Below are 25,811 nucleotides of genomic sequence, written 5' to 3'. Positions count from 1 at the left end.
CTGTTTTTTTTTTGTTGATGTTGTCGTTCTAACTTATGCTGCTCTTTGTCCAGTTGGTGGGCCATCCTAATCATGGCTCAGTGCAGGAGATTTTTTTTTGTGTTGCTGTAAATGGTGCTCTTTAAGCGACGATGACAGAGTATAAATCATTATTGATTATTGTACGTAACAAAAAAATATCTAAAGAGTCCGTCAAGTATCTAATTAGAGGAGTGGAAATTGCAGTTATGTGTTCATGCATTCTTTTTAATGTATGAATAATATTGCTTAAATTAAGGACGATTCCTTTGCATTTACTGAAACTTTTAACGAATCATATCGACATCTGCTCTCGCATTGCACCATTACCAAACACATGAACTTTTTTTTATTTCATTTTAATTAATTGTTTGCCTTCTGTCTGTATGAGCCGCTCAACGATTTCAACAACGGGTACGCGGGCCCACACTTGCCCCGATAATCGTCCAAATCTAGCGCGACAGCATACACCCCGGCCAAACCTTTCTCTCGCGCGATCTCACCCTTCCGGCCTACCGAAGCCTCATTCTCGTAAGCTGCCCAATAATCGGTCTGGAATGCGTGCGGTGCCAGTCCTTCCGTATCGTCCCAGCCCATCGTCCAATCGCTTTCATTAAACTTTTGACACATCTCGATGTAAGCGCAAAACGGTCCGTCCTCCGGAACAGTGCAGTATGTCATTTGCGTTTGAACGGTGTTCGGTTTCTTCAATTGGAAGACTTCCGCAATGAAGAACACCACGAGCAGAATCTTGTCCGCAGGGCAGCCTTTATCGATCCAGTACTGCAACGCACCATTCAAGGTCATATTTGTCTGGTCATCTACATCGAACAACGCGTTGGCGGACGGCATCGTGCTATTGTTGCCATATTTTGGTTTACGCTCGCCCGCGCCTATAATATTAACGAAGTCAAGTAGCCTGAAAAGATCGAAATTCTAGACAGACGCTCCACTAGACACAGCCGTATGCTATCTTAACTAAAAACTATGTCACTCACCTACCCAACCGTGCATGATCGATTCCCTCGTGATCGATTGCTACGAGTATGGCCACTTCCCACGTCGGATGGCCAGCTGCCCGGAAGCTGCTCTTGAGCTCCTCTACCAGCAGGTAGAGTGACTGCTCAGATTGTATTCCATATCCACCCCAAAACAGATCAACTCCATCCAGTTTATACTCTGACATATACTCGATCAGTAATTCTATCAGTGCTTTTCGTTGGTCTGATTCCGAAGCGGCTTGAGCAATTAATGGATTGCGAATGCCGATTAACAGCTTCAACTCTGGTTTGATGCTTTTTAGTGCGGCGAACTTTCGCCAACCACCCACCGCCACGTCGGGATTGGCGAGCAGGATGTTCGGAGTGTCGTTCGAATCGACGTCGATTGCCAATTTTAGACTATCGTAGACGATGTGAGTGCAGAGTGAAACTGGTATGTCCGTAATTTCGAACGCATATTCGCCCGTTCTTTCTGCTGCTGAACTTGAGAAACTGCACACAACACGTTCGGCATCAACGAAGGCGTTGGAAGCTGCTAGCACAACAAGCACTACCCCGGCAAAAACCTTACACATGGTTCTAGATGGACCAGGACCTGTTACAACTGTACTTTCGAACGTCTCAAAAGCAACTGAATGGCAACTGCCAGCTTCGGCTAATCGTACCGATGTGTTATCATTCAGCATGGGTGGCAAATGTTTAGATTATGAAGTACGGAGAAAGTTTAGAGGTCATCGTAGCTAGATTAATTTGTAGATAGTACCGGTCACTTTGTTTTGATGAAAATTAAAGTGTATTCACATGACTCGAATTATGTGTTGTTTCATGTATATCTTTGATATTTATGTACTCTATGTATTTATGTATTATGAAAAAAAAAAGAAAATTTATATTTTTTGTCGACATTTTATAGCAAAAAATCAATGAGTAACAATGACGAACTACCCTACATTTTTTCTTTTGATAATACTAGAGCCAATCTTGTAGCAAAATTTAAAATTGTTGTACTAAAACTGGAGGAATTATTTAAATTTTCCGTCAGTAAGGGACTTTGAAAAGTGAAGTTGAGGCCATATTATTCATAAATCAGATATGGTACTAAATAAACAACAAGAAGCAAAGTATTCATTTCAAAGTTTCTTGCTGCATTTGCATTTATCGAATCGTTTAATGAACCGTTTACGTATCATTGGCTGAACATGATTTTCTATCACTTCCAATGATACATACAGTTTTTTTAATTCTTTGCCTTCTTGCTAAATGAACCGCTCAATGAATTCATCAACGGGTATACGGTCCCACACTTGCCCCGATAGTCGTCCATGTCCAGCGTGACAGCATACACCCCGGCCAAACCTTTCTCTCGCGCGATCTCGCCCTTCCGGCCAACTGAAGCCTCATTCTCGTAAGCTATCCACCAACTGGAACTGAACGCGTGCGGTGCCAGCCCTGCCGTATCGTCCCAGCCCATCGTCCAATCGCCTTCATTAAACGACCGACACAGCTCTATGTAAGAGCAAAACGGTCTATCCTCCGTTAGGGTGCAGAATGTTCTTAAGTCTTTAACATAAAAGTTTGGTCTAAAAATCGGTTTCTCCAATTTGAAGACTTGTGCTATAAACGCCACCCCAAGTACGATCTTTTGAGCAGGACAGCCTTTATCGATCCAGTACTGCAGGGCACCATCCAGAGTAAAATTTGTCTTGCCATCTATATTGATCAATGTGTTGGCGGATGGTTTCGTATTTTTGTTGTGATATTTTGGATTACGCTCGCCCGCACCTACAACATGTACGAAGTCAGGTTGCCTAAAACAATCAAACGGTCAGACAGCAGCTTCACTTTTCACAGATTTACACTGTCTCAATTAAAAACCATGTCACTCACCTACACAACCGTGCATGATCGAGACCGCGATGGTCGATATCAATGAGTATGGTCACTTCCCACGTCGGATGGCCGGCTGCCCGGAAGCCGCTCTTAACCTCCTCTAGCAACTGGTAGAGCGATTCCTCAGATTTGAACCTTTCATCAGCCCAAAACAGTTCAACACCATCCAAATTATACGTTGACATGAACTGGATGAGGCTTTCTATAAGAGCTCTTCTTTGGTCTGGTTCCGACGCGACTTGAGCAATAAATATACTGCGCAGACAAATGATCAACTTCAACTGCGGGTTGGTTCGCTTTAGTGCGGAAAACTTTTCAAATTCATCCAACGGCTCATCGGCGTCGGGATTGGTGAGAGTAAAGTACGGAGTGACTTTAGAATACAAATCAATTGCCAAACGATCGTAGACGACGTGGGTGCACAGTGACACTGGTATGTCTGTCATTTGGAACGCATACTCGCCCCTTCTGTACACCGCTGCACTCGTGAATGAGCACACTACACGTTCGGCCTCAACGAAGGCGTTGGAAGCTGCTAGCACAGCAAGGATAAACCCGGTAAAAACCCTACACATCGTTCTATACAAGGCACAACGGCCTAGCCTACAACTGTACTTTCGAACGTCTCAAAAGCAACTGAATGGCGATTGCTAGCTTCAGCTAATCGTGTGTTACCATTCAGGATGGGTGGCATATGGTCAGATTATAAAGTACAGCGAAAGTTTAGAGGTCATCCTAGCTAGACTAATTTGTAGATAGTACCGGTTAGTTTGTTTTGATGAAAGTTGAAGTGACGGTTCAAATTTTGTGTTATTTGTCTTATCTGTAAAACTCTAAATGATGTAATGTGTTCATAGAAATTTGATTTAAAAAAAAATCGTAAAATGTAAATAAAATGTAAATAATCGTTAAATGCTATTAGCTTTATTAATACAGTGCAACCTCGCGTAACAAGTTAAATTCGTTTCAGTGACTCACTCGTTATGCGTGAGATGCATTGTCGTATAATTTGTTAAAAAGTGAAAATTAAATTGAAAATAAAAAAGTGAATAATTGGTTCCAGGACCGAAAATGTGCTGGTATAAATGCATACATGCATTGGAAAAACTGAAAAATGTCTTCATAATACTAATATTTGGGAAGCTATTTTTCTCCTGGCAATAGTTTTATATTGAACGATTCTTAGTATTGAAACTCATTTGCCTGAGCAATAATCAAAATTAAAGAAACGATCACTGTTACAAATTGTAAACTTGGGTTCACCTCGGAAGCAAAAATTGCATCAGAAACACAAACGATACTGTTCATTATTCGAGATTTTACTCGTTAAGAGAGGCATTTGTTGAGCATTTAGATTTGCTTGTTATACGAAAGATTCGTTATAAGGGGTACTTCTTATGGTTACATTCTTAACAATTATGTCGAGTGCTAAATTAGAAAAGTACTTACAAAATACAGTTCAAACTTGTTACATTTTCTCGCTTGTTCCGCGTCAAACAATCTATTCACAACCCATAAGCTCATCCATAGAGTATATCTCAGTCAGATTAATCCATTTGCGTGCATAAACTACTACAAACTACTAATTTGAATAGTGTTTCAGATGCTTGTTGTCACGAAATTCAAAACGCTACACACCACGCGGTTCTTCTTGAACAAAATGCGCGCGAAAATGGTCGTGCACTCACGCAAACACGAAGTGGACGAAAATGAACACGACACTCAGGCAGAGTCGTCGGTTTGAGTGGCCGTTTGTTTACACTGGTGAGTGTCTGATCTGGGGCAGAAAGTTGGGGGACGCGTATATGGAACAGAATAAGAAAAGCTTGTTTGCAGGGTTAGCGGCATTATTTGAAATTACACAGTGCTCATCTTTAACCAACGTATTTTAAACAAATTTCTAGAATGTCTTATTATTAAATTATGTACTGTATGTCCAAAACTAGAACTAGAAAATGTTCGTCTATAGTTTTATGTAACTTGTATAACTTAAAAATAAGTTTGTTTTATTCGATTGTAGAAGATTTCCATCTACCTACATCGAAAAATATTCTATTTTAATGCAGGATGACGTAAAATGTCCAGAATATATGTTTCCTTTTCATTTCCAACAATATAAGCAAGCTTCCGCTACTAGTCGATAAACGATGTCGAACGAAAACAGACTCTTCAAACCACAGCCTCCCAACACACAATGAAACGAAGAAAGAAAAAAAACTCAAATTAATCGTTCCACAAAGGCGAACCGATCGTAACTGATCAAAAGAAAAATAAACAGCCACGTGCCCCACATCATCCGGGCTGCGCTGCCGGTTTCTGTGTGTAGTAACGAATCTGTTTTTATGTTTCTCGTTTTCAAATGCTGCCCTATCCATCCCGCTATCACGCCGCATTGATCACGACGCTTTCGCTTGCGGCCTCGTAGAAACAAACTAGACGAACCGGCAGCAGCCCATTTCGAATCGCCCCCACCCAAAACGGTGATCGTTTTGTACAAGATAAAAAAGCAACGAAACGCGCGCTGGTTCATCAGCTGGTTGGTAAAATTAAACCCGAACACTCGCTCTCCCACTCATCCGAAGTGGGCACTCCGCGCACACCGCATTCACCCACTGGCGGCGCCCGGTGAGTTCCCCTTTTTGAATTTCAAACCGCACTCTAGCACCGTGAGCGCCCCAGTTTTCTTACCAACGCGCTACGGTGCGGACGGATCGGATATTGCCGTGTGCTGCCCGGTTCGGTGGTGGTGCGTGTCACAAATTAAGAAGAAAAAAAAATAACGAAAAACATACTGGCGGCTACGGACACGATCACTTGCCAGCTGCTGACGTACCGACTGGGTCAGAGAATTGCTTAGTGTTGAGGGAGGCGAAAGAAAGGCGTTGCCGTTGGCGGAGGCGAAGAAAACCTGACCATGACAGTGGCCCGCTTGTTCGTCGTGTGTGTTAGATAGAAAGGTTTGCTAGTCCCGTGCGGAGAATACCGTCGAGTGTATATTTAAATTTATAAGTATGGGCTTGCTGCTGTGGGAAATTTGGATGCAAAATGAAATTAAAAAAAAAATGAAACAAGGAAAAAAGCAGAACCGGAAACAAGAAAGTGATCAATTTGCCGCCTTGTGATCATCGTCATGATTGCCCGCGTTCCGCGGTTGATACGTTCGATCCAAGCAGTGAAGGTGACATAACATTGTGTGATTTACTGCTCCTTGTCCTAGAACGCTTTCGATCAACGTCCGCTGCCTCCTGCTGACCCACCTCCCGGTAAATGTCATCCGAGTGTCCGTCGTTCGGTCAGTGTCCGTCGGGCGGAATGTGTGTTTTTAGAAATTTCCCAACTAATCCGCCCGTCACATGGTTTAGCTTTTACTCCGTTCGTTATCGAATGCATGTTTAAACAGCGAATACCAGAGCGAGAGCAGAGAGAAAGAGCGAAACATAATCAACACTTTTATTGATTCATTGCCCAGTGAAGTATGCAAACGAGTGATTAGTTTGATTGCCAGTTACTCTACCATCGGTGGAATTCGAAATCAACTTCCTTTTGATCTGCACAGTGGTGCGCTTGGGGGGGTATTCTTTTTTTATTATTATTTTCGCGTAATTTTAAATCATCCCAAAAGGGATCCTCCTTTGCTGTGTAAATATGAGGCGCGATGTGAAAAAATCAACTATTTTTAGCTGGGCGTGTCAAAGCGCCGCGAATTGTAACACTGTGTAGTAATATATTGGTGTGTTTGCGTTTATACAAACGGTTTGTGTGTTTGTGTGTGTGTGTTTTTTTTTCGTTCCTGCAATATTAGTCTCTATTTTTGTGCCCCTTTTGCTGCCTCTCTTGCTGATCCTTAACCTTTCCTTTTCGTTTCATTTTTAATTTGCGTGTGTGTGTGCGTGTTTTATTTTTCTTCGTTTTGTTTAATTTCCTTCAAAAGTGTCGCACGCTGCTACTCGCCCACCGATGGCAAATGCTATTGCTCTTGACTGCTGTATAGTACGATGTGGATGATGAATAAAAATAATTAGCAAACGGTGAGCGCTCCCCCGATACGTGGATGGTTTGCATTTGTCCTTGCGATGAATACGTTATCTTTGGTGCGATCATTTTGGGGGTGGGGCGAGTAGAAATACAGAAAAAGTGCTTTGCGGTGTGGAACGATGTTCCTCAATCTAAACGATATTCATGACCAATAACAAGCGCGAAACGATTTGAGTGATATGTTTAAAATATGAAAAGCTCAAAATACCTCGCGAGGTTTGACACAACAAAAAACATCAAAAAGCAATGAAACAATGTGCTAATAACATGTAAACAATTGCCGAGAGTTTAAAAAAAGAAGCAGAGAAAACGAAAGTAAAAATAAAAGAAAGGAAGAATGAATTCGGTTTTGGGTGAAAATAAAAATCCACTGCAGCACAAACATATCGTGAAATACGAGCGTGAACAAAACAAAACCAAAGCAAAAAAAAAAAACCAAATGGCAGTCAACAAACGAGCAACGGATATAAATACAAGTGTCAGTTACAACAGAACATCAACAAACCCATAACCATCGAGTTATAGTTTTGCCCTTGATGGGAAGGGAAGGCGCACACATAATCGTACAGAGAAAAGCAAAGCTCACGAACAAAACAGACGAATTAATTGTCACCGATTCCTCTCACCAACGGCACCCCGAAGAGGGTGTGTGTATCGAGTGTTATTGTTTCGTTCAGAAAATATCGAGCGGACGCAATTGGCCGCTAGCTAATCGGACGGAATGGATAAATCCCTTTCTCAACTTAAGGGAATGAACACGAAAAGGAATGGGATCCGGTAGAAAAGGGAGATTCACGAAGTGGGTTTAATGCGGTGCAAAAAAAGAGCTTATGATTAAATCGTACTACTTTTACTTTGGCCGTGCAGGCCTTAACTTAACTATAACCCGACGCCAGCGAGTTAGTTTAGGTTGCAAATCCAATCCGCGATCGCAATATCTTTGCTACGGGCGGTATTGGCGAGCCCCGCCCGATAGTGTGTCGTGAAGTTGCGAGCCGGAGACGATGATCGGGCCCGAGGCCGATGATTGCTGTTGGTGGTGTAGTTTTAATTAAAAAAGTAGTGTCCTCCAGTGTGGTGGTGCAGTGCAATAGGTCCCATCTCCCGGAAGTGTCGGTCGTTTGCCGATGGGAAGAGCAGGATGAAGGAAGATGCCGTATTGGCATCGTCGTGTTCGCGAGTGCGTTCGAATGGTTCGAATTTCTCCCATCAGGCAGAGCCGGCTAGTGTGCGATACTGTTCAATGAGCTAACTTTTGCTCGTTAGGCCACAGGCCGCGGCAGTTCGTGGCAGTGGGTCGAAATGTGAAAGCGAAACCGCAGCATCGAAACTGCTTGGCTGGTACCAGCTGCTCGTAAGGCTCGTAAAAGTGTTGCCATTTGCCCGATACACTGTCCTTGTTGGTAGCTAATGATGTGCCGTCAATTAAAGATTTACAAAAGCAACGATTCTATGGGACAGCACCGTTTATGAGCGTTTTATTTCAGTTTGCTGTAAAAGGAAACACACCATTCTTCGTCAAATTCACACGTTCTATTCACGCTGTTCTATTCCATCTTTCTCTTACGTCTTTCCAGTCTAGCAGTCGTTTTGGCTTCCGTTGCGTACCACGATTTTGACGCTGTGTTTGTGTATGTGTTTGTGGTTGTGTCAAAATGTCCGCAGCAAATGCCTGCCCTGAATTACTAATCAACCATAAATCAGCCACGATGTAACAAGTGATTTGCCATCTCGAGGGGGAGCATTGCTGCAAAAAAATGAATCTGCGTTCTGTGCGCGTACTTAATAAAAACGAGTGATAATAATCATTAATTTAAGCCCATTGAGCAAAGTGTGTGTGTTAGTGTGTCGGCGTGTATACTAGAAGCGAAAGAGCGATAAAAAAACGAAAAAATGCTATGCGCGTGAAGCGAGCAAAAGAGTCTTCTTGATAACTTGTCGTGCTTTTCATCATTTTGGAAGCAGCTTGGATCGCCACACTCCCCAACAGCGCCCAATCAGCTATTAAGAAATGAAAATACGAACCACCCGAACCGAAACGACGGCAACGAACAGGTAAGTTATTACGAGTTGATTTCAAACAAAAAAAAATATCATAATTAGGCAAAGGTTAAACATCAGCAACAGCGGATGGATAACATCTCCACTTACCTGAGCGGAATTGCGCGGAGTGCCGCAGCTGTTACTTCAACCTGGCTTCATCTTCACACAGTCCATCCATTAACTGCAAAACGGAGAGAAAACACAAACCGGGGGTCAAAATCTGGGCGTGACTTACAAATGAAAGAAATGATTATCTCACATTGCGTTTCGGTTATCGCTTCTCGCATTTCTGCCCGGAAGGGTTGGTTTTTGAGCGAAACGGTTTTATGAAATTTTTGGTTCTTGTTTTGGTTGCTGCAAAATATTTCATACACATTTTTGAACCCGGCTTGGCAACATCTTTCCTCTTCGCAGGCTGCCGTTAATTAGGGTAAAAAGAAGGCTTCTGCACAGGGTGAATTGCAATGCCATTAAGATAATGTAGCAAGGCAGAAAGCGACCTTTAGATAGCGCCTGCGATGGTAACCGTAGATAGTGTGTGTTTTGTAGTTTTTTTGTGCTGATATTTCTTCTTGTTTGTAAGGTTGAATAAATATTGGTTGGTTTAAAAAAAAATGTTAAAAAGCAACCTCTCTCAAACAGGGTTCTATACTTGGCTGTCTTAAAATGCGCCAAACCCTTGTTCTCAAAGAAGCCATCATTTGTAATTTAATCTTTGTATGGTACAACATATTTATACAAATTAAGCTCAATTTCTCATTAAGGTAACACCTGGATTGAAACAATTGTCTTGTGCATTCCATTTAGCAAACATACGCATAAAATGAACTTGAACGGAACGATACGATTTACATATACACCTAAGGCATATCCCTCTAAAATCAATTATTGAAGTACCACGAAAGAATCATAAATTTCATGGAAAGCAAAAAAAACAAATAACTACCATTTAAGTATTTTGATTGCCACTCTCAAAATAAAACTAAACCCCACCGAAATGCTTTGATAAGTTTCGCACCCATACCAATGGAGACGCCAGGTGGTTCACGTTCTCAACCGCCTGACGCGACATTATATTCGGAGGAATGATTTATCTATAAATAGTGGCTGTATTTTATGCTGACGGCATTCGTTTTCTTTCTTTTTTTTTCATTTTTCCCTCTTTCGCACTCCTGGTCTAGATGATAGTCGTTCTTCGGGCAGGAGTGCCAGAAGCTAAAAGTACACACACACACATGCCAAACGGAAGCCTCCATGATTTTAATTGTTTCGACAATCGTTTGACAGAAGGAAAGCACACCTTGAACATATTCGATTTTATCTACACTCACTTTCATCTTTGCTGTGTTGACACATAATCATTTGGTTAAATCGTATCCAATTAAACCTTTACACTTCTGCATATATCTGGTTTATGGGAATTCCTTATGGCAATGTTGATCACCATTCTTGTCTCATTAAATAAAACTCATACTGTTTATTCGATGGAGTGTTTCGCGTTCTGTGTCCCTGAACAATCAGTTTAAACCTACAGCAAAATTGATCGTCTTAACATCATAAGGCCAAACAACAAATCTTTCCCAATTGGTAATTTCATTTTATTTCTTCAAATACCAATAAAAGGTATGTGTATGTGAGCGAGAAATCGTAAAAAAAACCTAACAAAGAAAAAAACGAAAAAAGAAGAAAAATTACCGAAACTCTAGAACGCATGGCAAACTTTCCTGACCACTTGCAAGTTTACAGATGGCCCAAAAGAGTTTTCGGTGTGTTTCGAGTTTTTGAGTAAATAAAACTTCTCTTCCCCCTCCAGCAGAAGACACAAAGCAAGCGGTGCGAAATCCTTAAAGCAAAGATCGCTGATAAGAATGCAATAAAAAGAAGGGTAAATCAAAGCGACTTTCACCTTCGGCGGGTAGCGTACACACGACCCAGAGGGATCCAAACGACTTGTAGAACTTGAAGCTTGAAGCGTGAGTTAGCACGTACCGCTTTCGCTTTATCTTTATCGTTATAGGGACAAGAATATCGTGGAGTGAAAAAAGAAAAGAAAACTAACCAATATTATTAGGAGAAAGGAAACATTTCCGGAGTCATTTCCTGCGTTGCGGTAATAAACGCCGTTCCGCTTTGTTAGCTAAGTATTATTGGCAAATTTGTCAAGCGGTCTAACTTTTTGATCAAAGCATTGTAGATTGGCTTGCAAGCGCAGGTTGAGGTGCAGGGTGTAGGGCGATTATCGTGTCTGGAGCGTCGTGTTTGTGGCCGTATGTAACGATTCGAACGCCAATTCACGGCTTGCCTAACGATCGGTTCAACCGCAGCAGGACACTGCCATTAAAGGATGGCACGACAGTTGATGGGACCGATGATAAACCCCGTTCGTTAGTTTCCATCAAAGAGTGGATGTAAAAGTGCACAGGTGCATGCAAACAAATCATTTGTGACATCATTTGCGGGTTACTTCCATCGGCATTGCGCGCCTGTTCGCTTCTCGTTCACTGTGGCCATTTAGTGACGACCGCAACAACGAACCACATGACTGCTTCCAGGCACTGGGGGCTACATACGTTTTCACTTCTTCTTCTATTTCGTACTCGCCCCAACAAACATACACACACACAGACTCACGCAAATATGTTGCCGATGCTACCGCACATTTCAGCGAATTAGTTTGTGTGATTATTTGGAAAGAATGTGATGGGATTAGGAAATTTCAGAATATTCAAACTCGAAGCTTTAATGGTTGTAAACCGGATTGAGAAACAAATCCTTTACATTGAATCTGTTACTGCCTAGAATTCTGTTCCTGTAAGGGTTGGTGTAGTCCCAGTTTTACATGAATAGGAATGAATTTCATCTTTTACAAGCTTATCAGAAAACAACCACGGATGGGCGCTGTGAAAACTTCCTCATTTTAAACATTCCAAACCACCCAAAAGTACAAAGGCATTGGACAACCCAAACATAGTTCAAACAGCCACAAATTAGTAGATGATTATTGTGTTTTTCTTTCAGAATCGCTAACCACCGCAATCCTCTTCTCTCCATTCGCCCAGCGTTAAAAAAAAAGCGTAAAACCGTTCGAAACCCAACTGCTGTTCGATAAAAAAGGATATCCCTAATTGCGTCTAATCCGGTTCGAGTGGTTTACAGACGAAGCATAACAACGCAGCATCTTAGGGATGGTACAAAAAAAGGAACTCTGTCAAACACCCATAATACCACAAAAACTTCCACAAAGTAAAGCACTACGGTGCGCCAAAAGGAGGAATGATTGAGGGTCTGCTCTAAAAAAAACGTTCAAGAATGGTGCTTGAGTTTTATTCGTTTCCAACGTCGGTAACCACCGGCTTACATCAAGCTTGTCCGTCCTCTAGTCTGTCTTCCTGCCCATTAGCTCGAATCAACAAAAAAAAAGCGAACTGTTTGCGCTAACAACGACACATCCAGCCAATTTAGCATTTGACAATACCGCGAAAATTCTAATTAGAAACGACACTGTAACATTTTCTACTCCGTTTGTGTGGTTTCTGTTCATCAATCACAGCCGGCAGTTGACGTTCGAATGTTTACGCAACGGACGGGACATTCTTCCACACTTCCGAGGATCAATGCTAGGATTTAAGGACGTTCTATTCCCGCCTGAAATGCGATAACACCGGAAAGCTGATTTGCCCGGAAGGGATGACTGTTTTGTTTTCGACCTTTCGCGGTCTAATAATAGGACCACGTGGGTCGATAGCAGTCACTGTGCTGTGGTTAGAATATGCAGCTCGTCGAAAGGTCGACAAACAGGCCCATCCATAATTCATTTGTTTCGTCAGAGTTTTTTGGTTTCGTAGCGATGTGAAGTCATCGGAAATGGGTAACGTCTTGCAGATAGTTTTCTAACTTCAATTACTTTGGGGAATCAATTAGTTCGTGTGCTGTTCCGCTCGTAGCTTATGCAAAACTGTTGTCGCTGTGATAATGAATACAGCGGGACTGCACTGGTCTGTAGCAAGTGCATTTGCATCTGGTTCTTAAGCATCACTAAGCTGCTTACAAAGAGTGCACATTATTTGCATCGGAAAGGGTACAGTAAGTTCCATAAGCTGACTACTGTACATAGTGTCAGTCAATTGGGATGGGAAGAAATAAAATTGGTGAATCAGTTTAAAATGGGCACGAATTTATAACTTAAAACTTTGTTGTTTTGTTAAAGAATGATTTGACAAAGATTCATCGTGAATCAATTGAAAGTGGATGTTAAAGATTTGAAATTCATAGTTCCAGTGCATTAATTGTTGAATTCTTGCTAAAGCACTGTTAACACACATCTTCTGCTTAGTATCATCCTTGGATAGAAGAATGAACTTTCTAATTTTTAACCGGCACTAACTTTTAAATGCTTTCTGCCTCTCAAACCAATGCGGGTAAAACTTTCACATGAAGTACCGATAGAGGCTAATACAGTTCACCGGTTTGTAGGGAAATCTTTGCCATTGGTTGAAACTTGACCATATCAGGCAAACAAAGTTACTCCCCCTTTCATCGGTAGTTTTGATTGAGCAAAGTTTTATTGCTAAAAAATTCTTGCGCACCTTAGAACCTTTCCCTTTTCTCCAGAACTTGCTGCTTAGAAATTATGCAAAAAAGATTATTAGAAAAAGCTTTCTACCGTAACGGACAGGATGTTTTCAGCCTATTCTAATCCTTGGCTAGCAAGCTTGTTTTATTATGCCGCTTCGTTTTCAAGCACAGCGGCGTCTGGCAAGGCGAAACAACATGCTGCTTTGCATAATCTCAAGCACATTATGCACGATATTGGGCGTGGGCGCAAATCAAACTTATTAATTTTTCAGATCCTTTGCATGATTCGAACTTTGAACAGAGTTTCGGGTGAAAATTCTTACTACTTGAGCCGATTTATATAATTATAAGCATGGTCCATAAACGTTTAAAAGTAATTAAGCTTTCCTAGAAGGGGTTCGGTTTGATAGAAGGCTCAACTTTCACCTGCAACGATATAAAATCAATACAAAAACGATAAAGGATGGTCAACAATGTGCATAATTATTCCACAGCAATCGTTTGAGGTTCTCCGAAACATTAAATGGTTTAATATGCTTGATGGCGTTATTGATGTTCCACCATGCGGGACGAACGATTATCCGGCACGGCAGGATAATGTTGTTAAATTCCATACCGATGCTATGCTTTTTATTCAAACAAACGTTCCAGTTACGACCGGACTCAGTGGCCTTGCGCAAGCAAACACTCAGCCCTGGTGCGCCAAAAACCCTCGCAATCCTTTCACAGTGAAAGTTTTTGCAAATTCCATTCCACGGTGGCGACGTTGGTTAAATTGTTTGCTTGTTTGCCCGTCGCGTCGAGCCCAGAGAACGAACGTAGTGGAGGTTCCGAAAGGTTGTGGTTGGACCTTCAACCTAAAGCGAGTAACTACACAAGAGGCCAAGGAAGATAAATGTTGTCTGCGTTATTTCGGACTGCAAGAACATTAGCTCTTCAATAGCATGCACATGTACCAGTGAGAAATATGAAAACTTCAAAGTTCCTTTGTTGCGCTGTAGACCTTAGCTGATGTATCAATTCCTGTTATAACTACCTGCAAAATTCGCCAAAGATTCAACGTTTTAGGTAAACTACAACCAACTATAGCTAAAAACAATTGCTTGTAAAACATCTTCCTACACAGTACCCAAAATCTAACCCACCGTATCCTTTACCCGAATGTTTACTTACACACTAAAGCGCCTACCATTGCAACCACCATTGCCGCTTTGGGAGGGTTAAAAACCTTTCCGTCCATGGTACCATGGCAAAGGTTTGCAGAACGCTGGCTCCATCCCGCCGGAAGCAGCCAAGCAGCGCGGTTTTGCAACTAAACATCCGCCAGCACTGCCGAGATCAATCTTGTGTGCCGAGCACTGGAAGGAAATGGGCTCCCCCGACAACGAAAAAAGCCACACAGACTGACTGATGTGAGGGCGCTTCTATTCAAACGAATTTTTACAGCTCTCGGAAAACACTCCTGCTGGCCCTTTTTTTTTGCTATCCAAATGGTTTGTTTTTGGTCGGTTTCGGTGGGTGTACCGCCGCCACGGGTCGTTAATTTTTGCAGACCGCCGCCTGCCCGGAAGGACAGCGAGCCATAACGTGGTCCCCGACTCACCGTACTAACCACATACTCACCCAGGCGCTCTCGGTTCGCTTTTAAACGAATAAAGACTTTCCGCTCCAGCACGTGCAGAGGGTAACGCCGGAGAGTTGGAAGGAATAGGGAAGAGAAAATAAACACCAGACGACGAACCTAATATCAATGGATAAGCATGTAGTTGTATTAAGCCTCCGCTAAAAATCAACATCCTTTCGTGAGCCCTTCGGTTAAGGTCAGTAAATCAAGTGGACAGATAAATGGAGAAACGTTCACCTTAAACACCCCTTGCCGCAGGCGATGGGTTTTGTTGCGTACGAGCCCACACACGCAACCACCATGCCCGTACAGCAACGTAAGCTTTAGCTGAACAAAGAAAAAAAACAAACAGAGACGACGCAAATCGATCCAGAATGGTCCAAAGATCGACAAAACGTGCCGCCCTCGTTTGATCGCTATTATTTGCTATCATCAGCCAGATTTTCACACCATCCGGCACCACCTCCAGGCACTGCTGGGGGCACGGTAGGGGCAGCCCACGCGTTACCGGAACTGCCAATGGGAAGGTCGTAATTTTCACTACTTTCCGTTCGTCGCACCTTGCACGCATCGTTTACGGCGAGTTTTGTTGCTGTACTGCTGTCTGCCGGTATAAAAGCTGATCTACTACGGCTGTGGGGTTGCTTCAAAAGAAAGAAAACGGAACCACAAAGCTGCACAGAAAGAGCGAACCTACATTTTAGGAGCAGGAGTTGTGCTTCTGCCTTTTCGACTGCGAGCGAGAACGAGAGATGCTATTTGAGGAACGACCGAAACGAAGTTTAGGGAACCCTGTTCGCGTTTATAGCTCCAGCCGGATTACGGTACGCCGGTGGCTAAATTTATTAAGCTGTTCATGACACACACGCACTCACATGCCCCACGTGTTTCACCTTTCACCGAGACCTCCATAAAAGGTAAAACATTCCCGAGATGAAGAGTGGAATGGTAAGATTCCTTTGCTATTTTACACTTTTATGAAACGAAAAAAAAAACATCCTGCACAAGAACAAATTTGAACACTTCGTGCAGTGGGGAAAAGGTTCACCAAACTACACTCCCAAAGGGGGAAACGATAGAAGCCAGCCACCTCGCAACGAGAGATGCGTCAGCGACCGTTTTTGGCACAGTGGCACTTGAAGCGAATCCACCCAGTGTGTCAGCGTTTTGCTACAGATTGATTCTTTTGGTGCGCATTTTCCGCTTCCACAAGGGTTGACTCCGCCAAGAAAGGCTGAGATGAAGCTACCGCGTACTTGCCCGCTGGTATATAAAGTCCCTAACCCTAAGGACGTGCCTGTTGGCGATTGATTTGCATTAGGATGCAAATGTTTGCATACGATGCACACCACCATCGATCGGTGGAAAATGGTGCTATCGGAATGCTAGCCGCGATACCACTGATCCCGAACTGTACTGCCATGCGTCAAGCGCTGTTGCATGTGTAATAAGGATCAAATAACACACAGATTCAATGACGAAGGTGGCGTGATTGATCAGCGCAGGAACGTATGCTGTGAACGACGGAAAAACGAATGGAATACGTAAAGAATTGCATCGCATTAAGCAAAGGGAGACCCGGTACTGGGGTGCAATATATTTCCCTTGGAGTATCTCTATTCTCTGGATGGTTTGCTCTATCTATTCCCCTGTGACGCTAGCGTCAAATGGCAAATGAAATAAATTCTTCTACCTTTCTAACATATCGGCAGCACTGGCAACTTAAAGAGTAGAGCTACAAACCCCTACCGGGAGATACTGCATGAACGACTGGAACTGTCATCTGGTTTACTCTATTATGAGTGAGATGTGCCAATTTGGGGACAAACTTTTCTGTGCCCCCAAATGAGATATGCTCGTTAGCGAGTTAGAACTTTTCTACCGTATCTTGCTGTGGCAATTAAATGCAAAGAGAAAAGATTACAGTGAACAGCTGAACATTATTATTCATGTACACAGAGCTTACTCCAATTAGATGCTAATTTAAACATACGATGTTACTTGAACTGAATAAAATATTCTTCGTCTTTGACAGTGCAACGTGCACGTCAGTAAAGCGAGACCTCATTGTCCTTGATACATGTGAAGATCCACTTAAAAAATCGATCCACGTCTGGTAGTATTGCCATTAATGGGTTGCCTCCAGTTACTGTAACACATTCCTAAAAACATGATATTTTGAAATTACTTTACCATTGATTTCTATCCTCAAGATTGTAGATAGATTTAGTTATCTCGATAGAGCATGTACGGAACCAAACATTATCCTGATGTTGATCCTTCTTTTGAAATCATCTCCCCGAAACTGCAACAGTCATCAATTACGTAGCGAAGCTGGTAAAGCTTCTACCGTTACCATTACAAGTCGGTTGATTCTACCCAAGGGACGTACGGTCGCTCCGGTGCCAAACGATACCCGCCCCACAGGACGCTTCTTTCTGATCCCGCTCCCAAACCGTTCCCGTAGCAACGTAGCTGCTTACCCCTCCCTCACATATGATTACGCCATCAATTACGCACCGTTGACAAGGGCAGGTCATCCACAGTGTGTGACGACAACGTGCAAAACAACAGTATGGTTTACTTCTGCCGGTCAACACAGACAGTCGGCCAACGTTTTGCCACGATCTGGTTCCACGAGTTGACGCAACCACACAACGAAAGCAAAAGTTGGTGGACAAGTAAAGAACTCAGTACTCTGGGATGTGAAGGGTCCAAGCATGATCAGAGTGAGAGGGGAAGAGGGAAAGGCAAGCAGGTCATCAGATCCATTCATTGCCGTCTCGTAGTGCACTCTCACTCACCGCACACATGTAATTTCTGTGCTAATCTCTTGTGGTGAAACTGGCCTCCGGAGTGACAGCGCACAGATTAGTGCCGGTGGCAGCGCGCTTTTTTTTCTGTGTTCCGAAACCTCTATCCCACGGGCCAATCATTCATGCGATAAAACTACGAATGCATACATACTTGAGCCAATTAGTGGGTTACGCATCATCATCATCCCAAACTGCTACACTACTGTATTTCGTCCTTTTTTTGGGGAGAATCAATGAACTTCTTCCGAACTGTACCATGTAAGTTGCCAATTAAAAGAGTTTCGTTTAACTTTCTGAGGCATGACAATTAGGGTGTGCAACTTTTGCAGCAAGTCACTACTGTTTCTTCAAAGTAGCAGAATTTCTAGCCGAGCTATTCCACATTCGTTAGGCGTGATTGTGCTCTTTTCTTTCTGAGTACCCAACGCAAAAGACTATAAATTCAATTTAAATTCGAGGAAAAAGATGACCATTTCTGCAGTCGCTTGCACTGCAAACAACTGGTACACAGCCCGCAGTAATTAGCATGTAAAACAAGGCGCTTCGGAAAGGTTCTCCTGTGTGTGTTTGCCACCGCTTCTTGGGGCGCCGTAGGACTCTTTCTCACCGTACTACATCTACTACTGGCCCGATGCGTTTTTGTTTGCAGGAAGAACTTTTGTTTCAAAACTACAAGCATTATTACATGTTGTAAATTACTTTTCTTCAGCTGTTGCAAGCTATCACCACCACATGTGCCATGTGGTGTGCAGCGTTCCAGCTTGCTTGCACCCTCGGAAAAAGTTTCCTGCTTTTATGCATTTCCATGCAAAACCACACGCACACTGTAAAAGGCAATGTACAACATTGTTTATTTGCGGCTAGACTAGCAGCCCCATTCGACCGCTCGCCGAATGGCAGCTGTGTAAGGATTTGCTTTTATTTATACGTTTAGCCTTGCCGATTGTGTGCGGTCTAGCTACGTTTACGTCATCGGTGCGTATCGATAAACATTAAAGCATTGCTGTACAGAATTTCCCTGGAATGGTATGTGCCCTTATCTGTCATTCCATGCCCGAGCGTTTTCTTTGCGCAAGGGTTACGCAGCAATGCAAGAGCAAAGGTTAACACTCTTCCGCAAAGAAACCCCACCCCAGAACGCCCAGCCTTGCAGAAGTGTTTTAATACGTTTGGCAAAGTTCACACACGTCGCATGGGTCGAGACAATGTAACCTTCCGATGTGTGCATCCTTTCAATTATCTAGTGCACTTTTCAACTCCTGCCACCGTTCGTGTGCAGTGGACGGTAACGAGGTTTTATCGGGATGGGAGAAAAAGGATTGCACAAATGTGGGCGGTGGCCAGCGCTATAAATCTTACTATAAGCTTGCCCTTCTTTGCTTACTCTACCACCACGTGGGAGCTGTAAGGGGGAATGCTGTAATTGAACGCTATCGGTATACGATTACTTGTTAGCCGTGCCCTGCCACCCTTTAGACAACGGCTGTTCCCATTTCATTCAGAGGCTTCTGGGTACGGCAAAGAAAGGCAATATCGAGAACAATAAACAGAACATCAAACACTCATTATAACTGTTGTTTACCAACAGCGGTTCTAGTTTGACAGATGCGTTGTGGTGAAGTGAGAGAGAGGGACAGGTAGCACAGGCGAAACAAACACGGGCGAAATAGAGAGAGTAGGAATGGTTCATCCCGAAGGAGCTTCGCGTGCAACGGATGAACCTGCGCAAATTAAGTGGAATGACCGCAATCGGTTTTGCGTGAAGTTTTAAAACGGGCACGAAGACGAAAATCGACCTCTTTCTACCATCGCGCCAAGAGAAGAAAGTTCAGTGAATTTTTAATACAGTTTAATGAAATTAAGTGAATTAAGAAAACTGATGTTTCAACTTTAAATTCGCGAAAGAAAGAGCTTTGTTGCTGGACGCAACAATAACTATTTTATAAATGTGTTCACAGGATGTTCCACCAGCCCAGGGAGCCCTTTTTAAATAAATATTTCATTAACTTAATTGTAAAGAAATATTGTGGCGTAATTTATTGAGAGGTTCTCTTCTAATCCATTAATGCAACTTTTTTTTTATTGAATAAACGAACCAATCATCTCTCCAACCACTGCTATCTTGCTATACAGAAGTGCAAACAATCTCGTTCACTGCCCGACGACGGGAAGGTTAGTTTAACAGCATGAACTTACCGAGCTTGAAGCGACCAATATGAAGAAGAAAAGAAAAAAAAAACATTAACCATCCGCAAACATCCTTCCTTCACGTGAAGCTTCATAAAGAAAATCGGACCCGTTTGCCCGTCTCGATCGAAACCCCCTACCAAAGGCAGAAAACGAAAGTTTTCTAAACCGGGGAAACGTGCTGCAGCACTGCCACACGTTCGTAACAAGCGAGACGCAACAAGCGTGCTAGAGCGAGTGAGCGAGGCGTCCGGTACACTTTATTGATGACAAAATGGGAGAAACTTTATCACATTCGCCATTATCGAGACCATCATCGAGCACCACCACCCAGCTCCCTAACTAGCAGGGAGAAACGGGAAGAGAAAAGCCACTGTCATTATATTATATATGATGTGTACACGGTCGCTCCAATGGACTCGTTACACACACACACACACATAGCCACGGGGGCAAGGGGTGGACGATGTTTTATACGTTGGAAAATACGTAGAACTTCAATTGCGAGAACGTTATTCTTTCCATATCGCCATCGTTCACTTTCTCCCCCCCCACTCCCTCCTCCCTCTCTTCTGTTTGCACCGACGCACCGAGCTGGTCCATTAAGGACAACAAAAACGGCTAAGTGATGTAGTGATCGTTTAAAATTTGCTCCAAACAAACAGCATTATGAGCTGATGAAAGCAGAGTGCTTCATGCTTTGCTTAGCCTTCTGTATTTATTGAATGAATTCAGTTAAAAGCACTTCGGAAGTGAGTGTGTGTGTGTGTATTATGGAGTTGGTTGATTGCTGAATGGTTGTAGAAATAAACAAACAAAATCAAGTGGCACATAAAGTTTGCCTTTGATGTGCTCATTCATCTCTCATTTCGCATCCTCGGAAAGGAGTTTACGATGGAAAATGATTTTTTATTTATCGAAAACAGGGCAACTCTTAATGGAATCAAATTTAAATTATATTTAATAACGATAATTTTCTAATGGGGCGATAAAATGGAGCGAAAACGGTTGAAAGACCACTTGAATCGTTCATTAAATTGTACTGTACCGTACACACCTTCAATCTGACCACGTAAACATCCACATGTCATGCTTGGTTTGGGTTATTATTCATCTCCACGAAACAATGGCATGTTTCGTTCCTTCCAAAGCATAATTATACAGCCATTCGTAGAAATCGTATGTTTGGAATTCCATCTATTTCCAACCATCTCCAACCGATTCTACTTCAAAGAAGCTAACCAGTTACGACTTACTAGCAGTTCTTGAGCAAACTATGACAGTGATCAACTACACAACACCACCACACGAATTCTCGCATTCCTTTCCCTGTACGCGAATCGTGTACAGTTCTTGGAACGTGGCAGCAACATCCATTAGGGACATACTTCAAGTGGCTTTACTATCGTACGCCGCAAAATTCATCATAAAACAGATAATGCCCCCCAAGCGCTCTGGCAGTTGACCAACGATGCTCATACATGATAAGATGACAACGCTCCCGTGCACTGGACAGACAGGACACCACTCATTTCCATTCTCACCTGCCAATATTTGGTGCGCGAGAAAGTACCATCCTTAACAACAGCACCACGTGCTGACACGACGCTCGCAAATCAAAATGTCACAAAAACAGACAGACCTCCCTATCGGCATGACTCAATCAAATAAGTCGACGAGGCAAAAGATTCACTTCATTTTCATCATTCGACCCATTCCCAGCGGTACCAGCCAAAAAAAAAATGGATGTAAACATCGTATGGTGGTTTTTTGGTGTTTTTCCCTTTTTTTTTTTGGCTTCCCTCCTACCCTTCACCTTGGCCAGAGATGCTTGCACTGAATTATTTTGTCACACATGCGTTTACACTCGAAACCGGAAACGGAGGCCGCACAAAAAAAAGAACACTGTGCCGTGACTTGTGCCGTGCGCTTTGGCAAACGGCAAAAAGTTTGCCCGCTTCCGAGAAAAGCGGTTCACAAAATGAATAAATAAAACATCTTGTACCGCACGGTTTATGGGAGAGTGGGCTGCGCGATAAAACACAGCCCGGAAGCCCCTGATGTTTTTACTGTCAGTTGGCGTATTTATTTAAACGAAGCGCACACACAGACACACATCGATGCTGCAAACATACGGCGAGGAAAAATATCAAATTACCTCTCACAGATCCGCTTCCGCTGTGCATCTCCCATCGGATAAGGAGGAACCACTCAAACTGTACCACCATATTGTTGTTGTTCATTTGTTGCTGTGTTTCGTTCTTGTATTCGCACAACACATTTTTCATTTCCGCTAAATGCAATACCGATCGATGGCGGGGCCGAGGGCAGGTAAGAATGGGTCTGCGTTGTTTTGCAAATCCACCATCAACCAAATGGAGCGTCGCAAGATGAAGATTGCCACGTGTTCCTTTTGCGTAATAATTCTCCATCATCATCATCATCATCACCATCATTCGCTTCTGTTCGATCTCATTTCCGTGCGCACTCATCGCAACCAGATGAAGTGCAAAAGGGGGAAAAACAGGGTAAATGCATAAACCACCCCTCCTGCCCTGACAAGAATGAATCGGAAGAAAATACGCAGCGCGCGAGTCGTCCAAAAGGTGGGCGTCGCGAATTGGTTGGTTTTTCACACGGATTTTTAACCATTCACACACCACTACCAACCAACGGCATCGGAATATACCTTTTTTTTAACCCAAAGCAAGCGACCATGGCATCGTTTTTACACGTTTTTTTTTTTTTTGCTTGCACAAGGCAATCATTTTCATCCGACTCGGTCCCAGGCGTTCACCCGCATTCGGTCGCGCGGGAGACTCGCGCAATGTCGCACACCAAGTGACAGGTTTTCGTCACAGGTTCATCCATCCTCACTCAAGGTGGTTTTTTGGGGTCGGCCCTGTCGCTGTTGTTGTTGGTATTGTAGTGGTTGTTGCAGTTGTTGTTGTTGTTGTTGTTGTTGTCATTGTCGTCACCGTGCCCACACGCGGCCATAAAACCACTGTCAGGCTGGTGAGCGGTAGAGATCGGCGAGTGAAATCTATGGGCAGGGTGTGTATGTGTATATGCACGCCTTCACTTTAGTGGAAACAGATGCGACCAAGTGCAAACGTTCACACACGAACACACACACACACACATACACATACCCACACGGGTGATCTTTGCGTTGATCGACTGTGTAAAGAGGATTGAAATCATCACCAGAGGGAACGGGACGAAGGTAGGCCCCCTGATGTTCCGCGCGGAACTGTAAAATGTTACAAAAATAACACACGTAAGCCGGTGGTGTACATGACACCGGAACGGTGGGAGATCATTGGGATTCTTTTTTGTGTGTGTGTGTTGAGGTCTGCATCTCCCGTGTAGATATAAAATCTCGTTTGGCATTGGCATTTCAGGACGATGCAGTTCTCAGCCGTACCGGTAACAATGTGACTCGGTAACGCCACTGGTTTATGGCCAACTCGACTGGGTGGTCCGATAGTATCGGCTAGATAAATTGGGCAAATAATTGAGGGAGCCTGACAGTACTGAAGAGGTGTATGATTTGTAAATCATACGCTCGTAGTATGTATGCCTGTCACTGTTACAAGGACTACCATTTAAAGCCACAATGGATACTACCTGTCTGTACTATGTCGGCTGTCATTTTGTAAATGGGATGATCATTAAACATTGCAAGAACGATTTATAAGCAGGCTTGGTATAAACTTGGTAATGAAATTGGAGAGAAATTACAAATAAATACTTGGCCAAACCTATGGTGTAAGCCTAGCGAGAATTGGGTCTTTTGATGTTTTACCCTTACAGTTAGCTTACATACACGCGATTCGATAAGTATAAAAATCAAGCCTTCACCATATAAACATCCTAGATAAATTATTGATCTTTACAAATATAAATTGATTGAGCAAATATTCGCAGAGGAATTAGACTAAATAAATAAATAACCTAAAGAAAAGCTACACCTCGTTGTTGCGATGGTAGTGGCATACCGTAATATCCAAGAATCAGGTTGGATCAAAAACAGTCAGACGGTTATCCACTAAAGTTTGATAAAAGAGTCTTTTTCACAATTAGACTTTCAATTACCCTTGGGACGTCTGAGAACATTGCACATGTAGCAAACGCTCGCAATAAGCAATTAACTTTTTCTCTTTCTATAAATCATTCTACTGATCATTTTAATTAGACAAACACGGAGAGATTTTGCATTATCAACACTATTCGGAACATACACATCAAGCAAATATCCGTTAATTATCAAAATTTACTTCTTACTTCTTCCTATTTAAATGACGAAGCTCATAACCATATTGTAGCTTGCAGCAGAGCAAGCAATCGCGCAAACATGCCGCACTCTCACACCTTCAACCAACCGCCTTCAACTGGCACGGTCCAACTATATATGTAAGAATCAGTTTAACACCAAAAGAAGAAGATGGATGGCTTTCGTTCAGTTCACTTTATTTTTCTCCAATTCGCACGTCCTTCACCTTCGACATTTCGCGTTCAACTGACCTCCCGACCCAGCAGCGCGCGCCGCTTAAATTCCCTCCTTCGCTCACTCAGCGCTCGCCACGATATCGCTATCTCTTTTCCCTACTTCACACGGCCTTTCCTCGACCGATCCTTTCGCCCCGAAGGATCCCCACCGCATTAAAACCGATAGGGTTTCATATGTGACGAAGCCGTCGACGTCACTTTTGGCCCTTCGCCATTGATCTTTTCCACGTCATAGCGATCATGAGGGCGAACACTGGTTACTTTATATGGCCCAAGGTACTCAGCCGCGTACTTCCTTCCAGGCCCGAACTGCGTCCGCTTAATCACCACCAGGTCGCCTTCGCGATAAGTTGTAGCCGACCGCGCTCGTAAGTCGTACGATCTCCGTTGTTCTTCTTGGGCTTTCTCGATAGAAACCCTGGCACCAGCTCGCGTCTGCTCTCGTTGATCGTGATGTTGAGCCACTCGAATTTCTTCCATCAGCTCACCTAGTCGTAAATCTCCTTCGTGTCTCATCGGTACCCCAAACATCGCTTCAAAAGGGGTAACACCGATGCTTTGATGTGGGCTAGAATTAATCCACCGCTGAATATTGGCAACGTGCTTATACCACTTCGCGGGATCGTTTACACTCATCTTTCGCAACATAGCAATAATCACTTGATTTACCCTCTCTACCTGCCCGTTCCCGCGCGGAACACCTGTTGTAACTTCCACACGCTCGATATCCTGATCCTCACAATACCGCTTAAAATCGTTTGACGTAAACGCAGCCCCTTTATCGCTTATAATACGCCTTGGATTACCAAATGCCTCACTCTGTGTCGTTAATCGCTGAATTACTTCAAATGAATTCGTCGTTTTAGTAGGATATATCCAAGTGTACTTACTAAACGCATCAACTACCACAAACAAATATTTATACCTTTTCTCTGTAATGTCCATTGGACCCAAATGGTCTACGTGATACGTGTCTAACGGAACGTCACCTTTCGCGATTGGGTATAATAAACCGTCAACTTTTCCCCTTTTACGCTCTGCGAGGATACATTTCACACAACACTCAATCGTTTGTTTTATTTTCTCACTCGCGTTTGGAATGTAAAACTC

At 43.1% G+C, this 25,811-nt stretch overlaps 3 protein-coding genes and 1 long non-coding RNA gene across 5 annotated transcripts in view; 1 reads left to right on the top strand and 3 right to left on the bottom strand.

The window, feature by feature from the left end:
- Positions 1–222: 222 nt before the first annotated feature.
- Positions 223–3,541, bottom strand: LOC121590401 (endochitinase-like). Its single transcript, XM_041910056.1, has 3 exons — positions 2,907–3,541; positions 1,017–2,827; positions 223–937 (listed from the first exon to the last, which is right to left on the bottom strand). The coding sequence occupies exons 2-3, from the start codon at positions 1,703–1,705 to the stop codon at positions 382–384; spliced, it is 1,245 nt and encodes a 414-aa protein (XP_041765990.1). The 5' UTR covers positions 1,706–2,827; positions 2,907–3,541; the 3' UTR covers positions 223–381.
- Positions 2,257–3,355, bottom strand: LOC121590694 (endochitinase-like). The gene is made up of 2 exons (XM_041910577.1): positions 2,911–3,355; positions 2,257–2,801 (listed from the first exon to the last, which is right to left on the bottom strand). The coding sequence occupies exons 1-2, from the start codon at positions 3,353–3,355 to the stop codon at positions 2,257–2,259; spliced, it is 990 nt and encodes a 329-aa protein (XP_041766511.1).
- A 4,299-nt stretch (positions 3,542–7,840) lies between the features above and the next one.
- The window catches only part of LOC121603649, an 84,522-nt gene continuing 66,551 nt past the window's right edge, over positions 7,841–25,811 (bottom strand). The window contains exons 2-4 of the long non-coding RNA XR_006006693.1: positions 9,096–9,168; positions 8,512–8,945; positions 7,841–8,435 (exon numbers count right to left, since the gene is read on the bottom strand). This is a non-coding gene — a long non-coding RNA (uncharacterized LOC121603649). The remainder of the gene's footprint in view (positions 8,436–8,511; positions 8,946–9,095; positions 9,169–25,811) is intronic.
- Positions 8,917–25,811, top strand: part of LOC121603647 (FMRFamide receptor-like) — a 71,292-nt gene continuing 54,397 nt past the window's right edge. For both annotated transcript variants that reach the window (XM_041932693.1, XM_041932692.1), the window contains exon 1: positions 8,917–8,999. The gene's annotated coding sequence lies outside the window, so the exon portion shown is untranslated. The remainder of the gene's footprint in view (positions 9,000–25,811) is intronic.

Source organism: Anopheles merus, chromosome 2R (genome assembly GCF_017562075.2).
Source record: "Anopheles merus strain MAF chromosome 2R, AmerM5.1, whole genome shotgun sequence".
In the NCBI taxonomy this organism is placed as follows: domain Eukaryota; kingdom Metazoa; phylum Arthropoda; class Insecta; order Diptera; family Culicidae; genus Anopheles; species Anopheles merus.
This window is presented reverse-complemented; position numbering and strand designations above follow the sequence as displayed.

Bases quoted from the DNA above. Each gene is read 5' to 3' on its own strand.
- LOC121590401 (XM_041910056.1), bottom strand. From the start codon at position 1,705: ATGCTGAATGATAACACATCGGTACGATTAGCCGAAGCTGGCAGTTGC. The intron at 938-1,016 runs GTGAGTGACATA...CGATCTTTTCAG, and splicing joins GATCATGCACGGTTGGGTAG to GCTACTTGACTTCGTTAATA.
- LOC121590694 (XM_041910577.1), bottom strand. From the start codon at position 3,355: ATGACAGACATACCAGTGTCACTGTGCACCCACGTCGTCTACGATCGT. The intron at 2,802-2,910 runs GTAGGTGAGTGA...TACATGTTGTAG, and splicing joins TCTCGATCATGCACGGTTGT to GTGCGGGCGAGCGTAATCCA.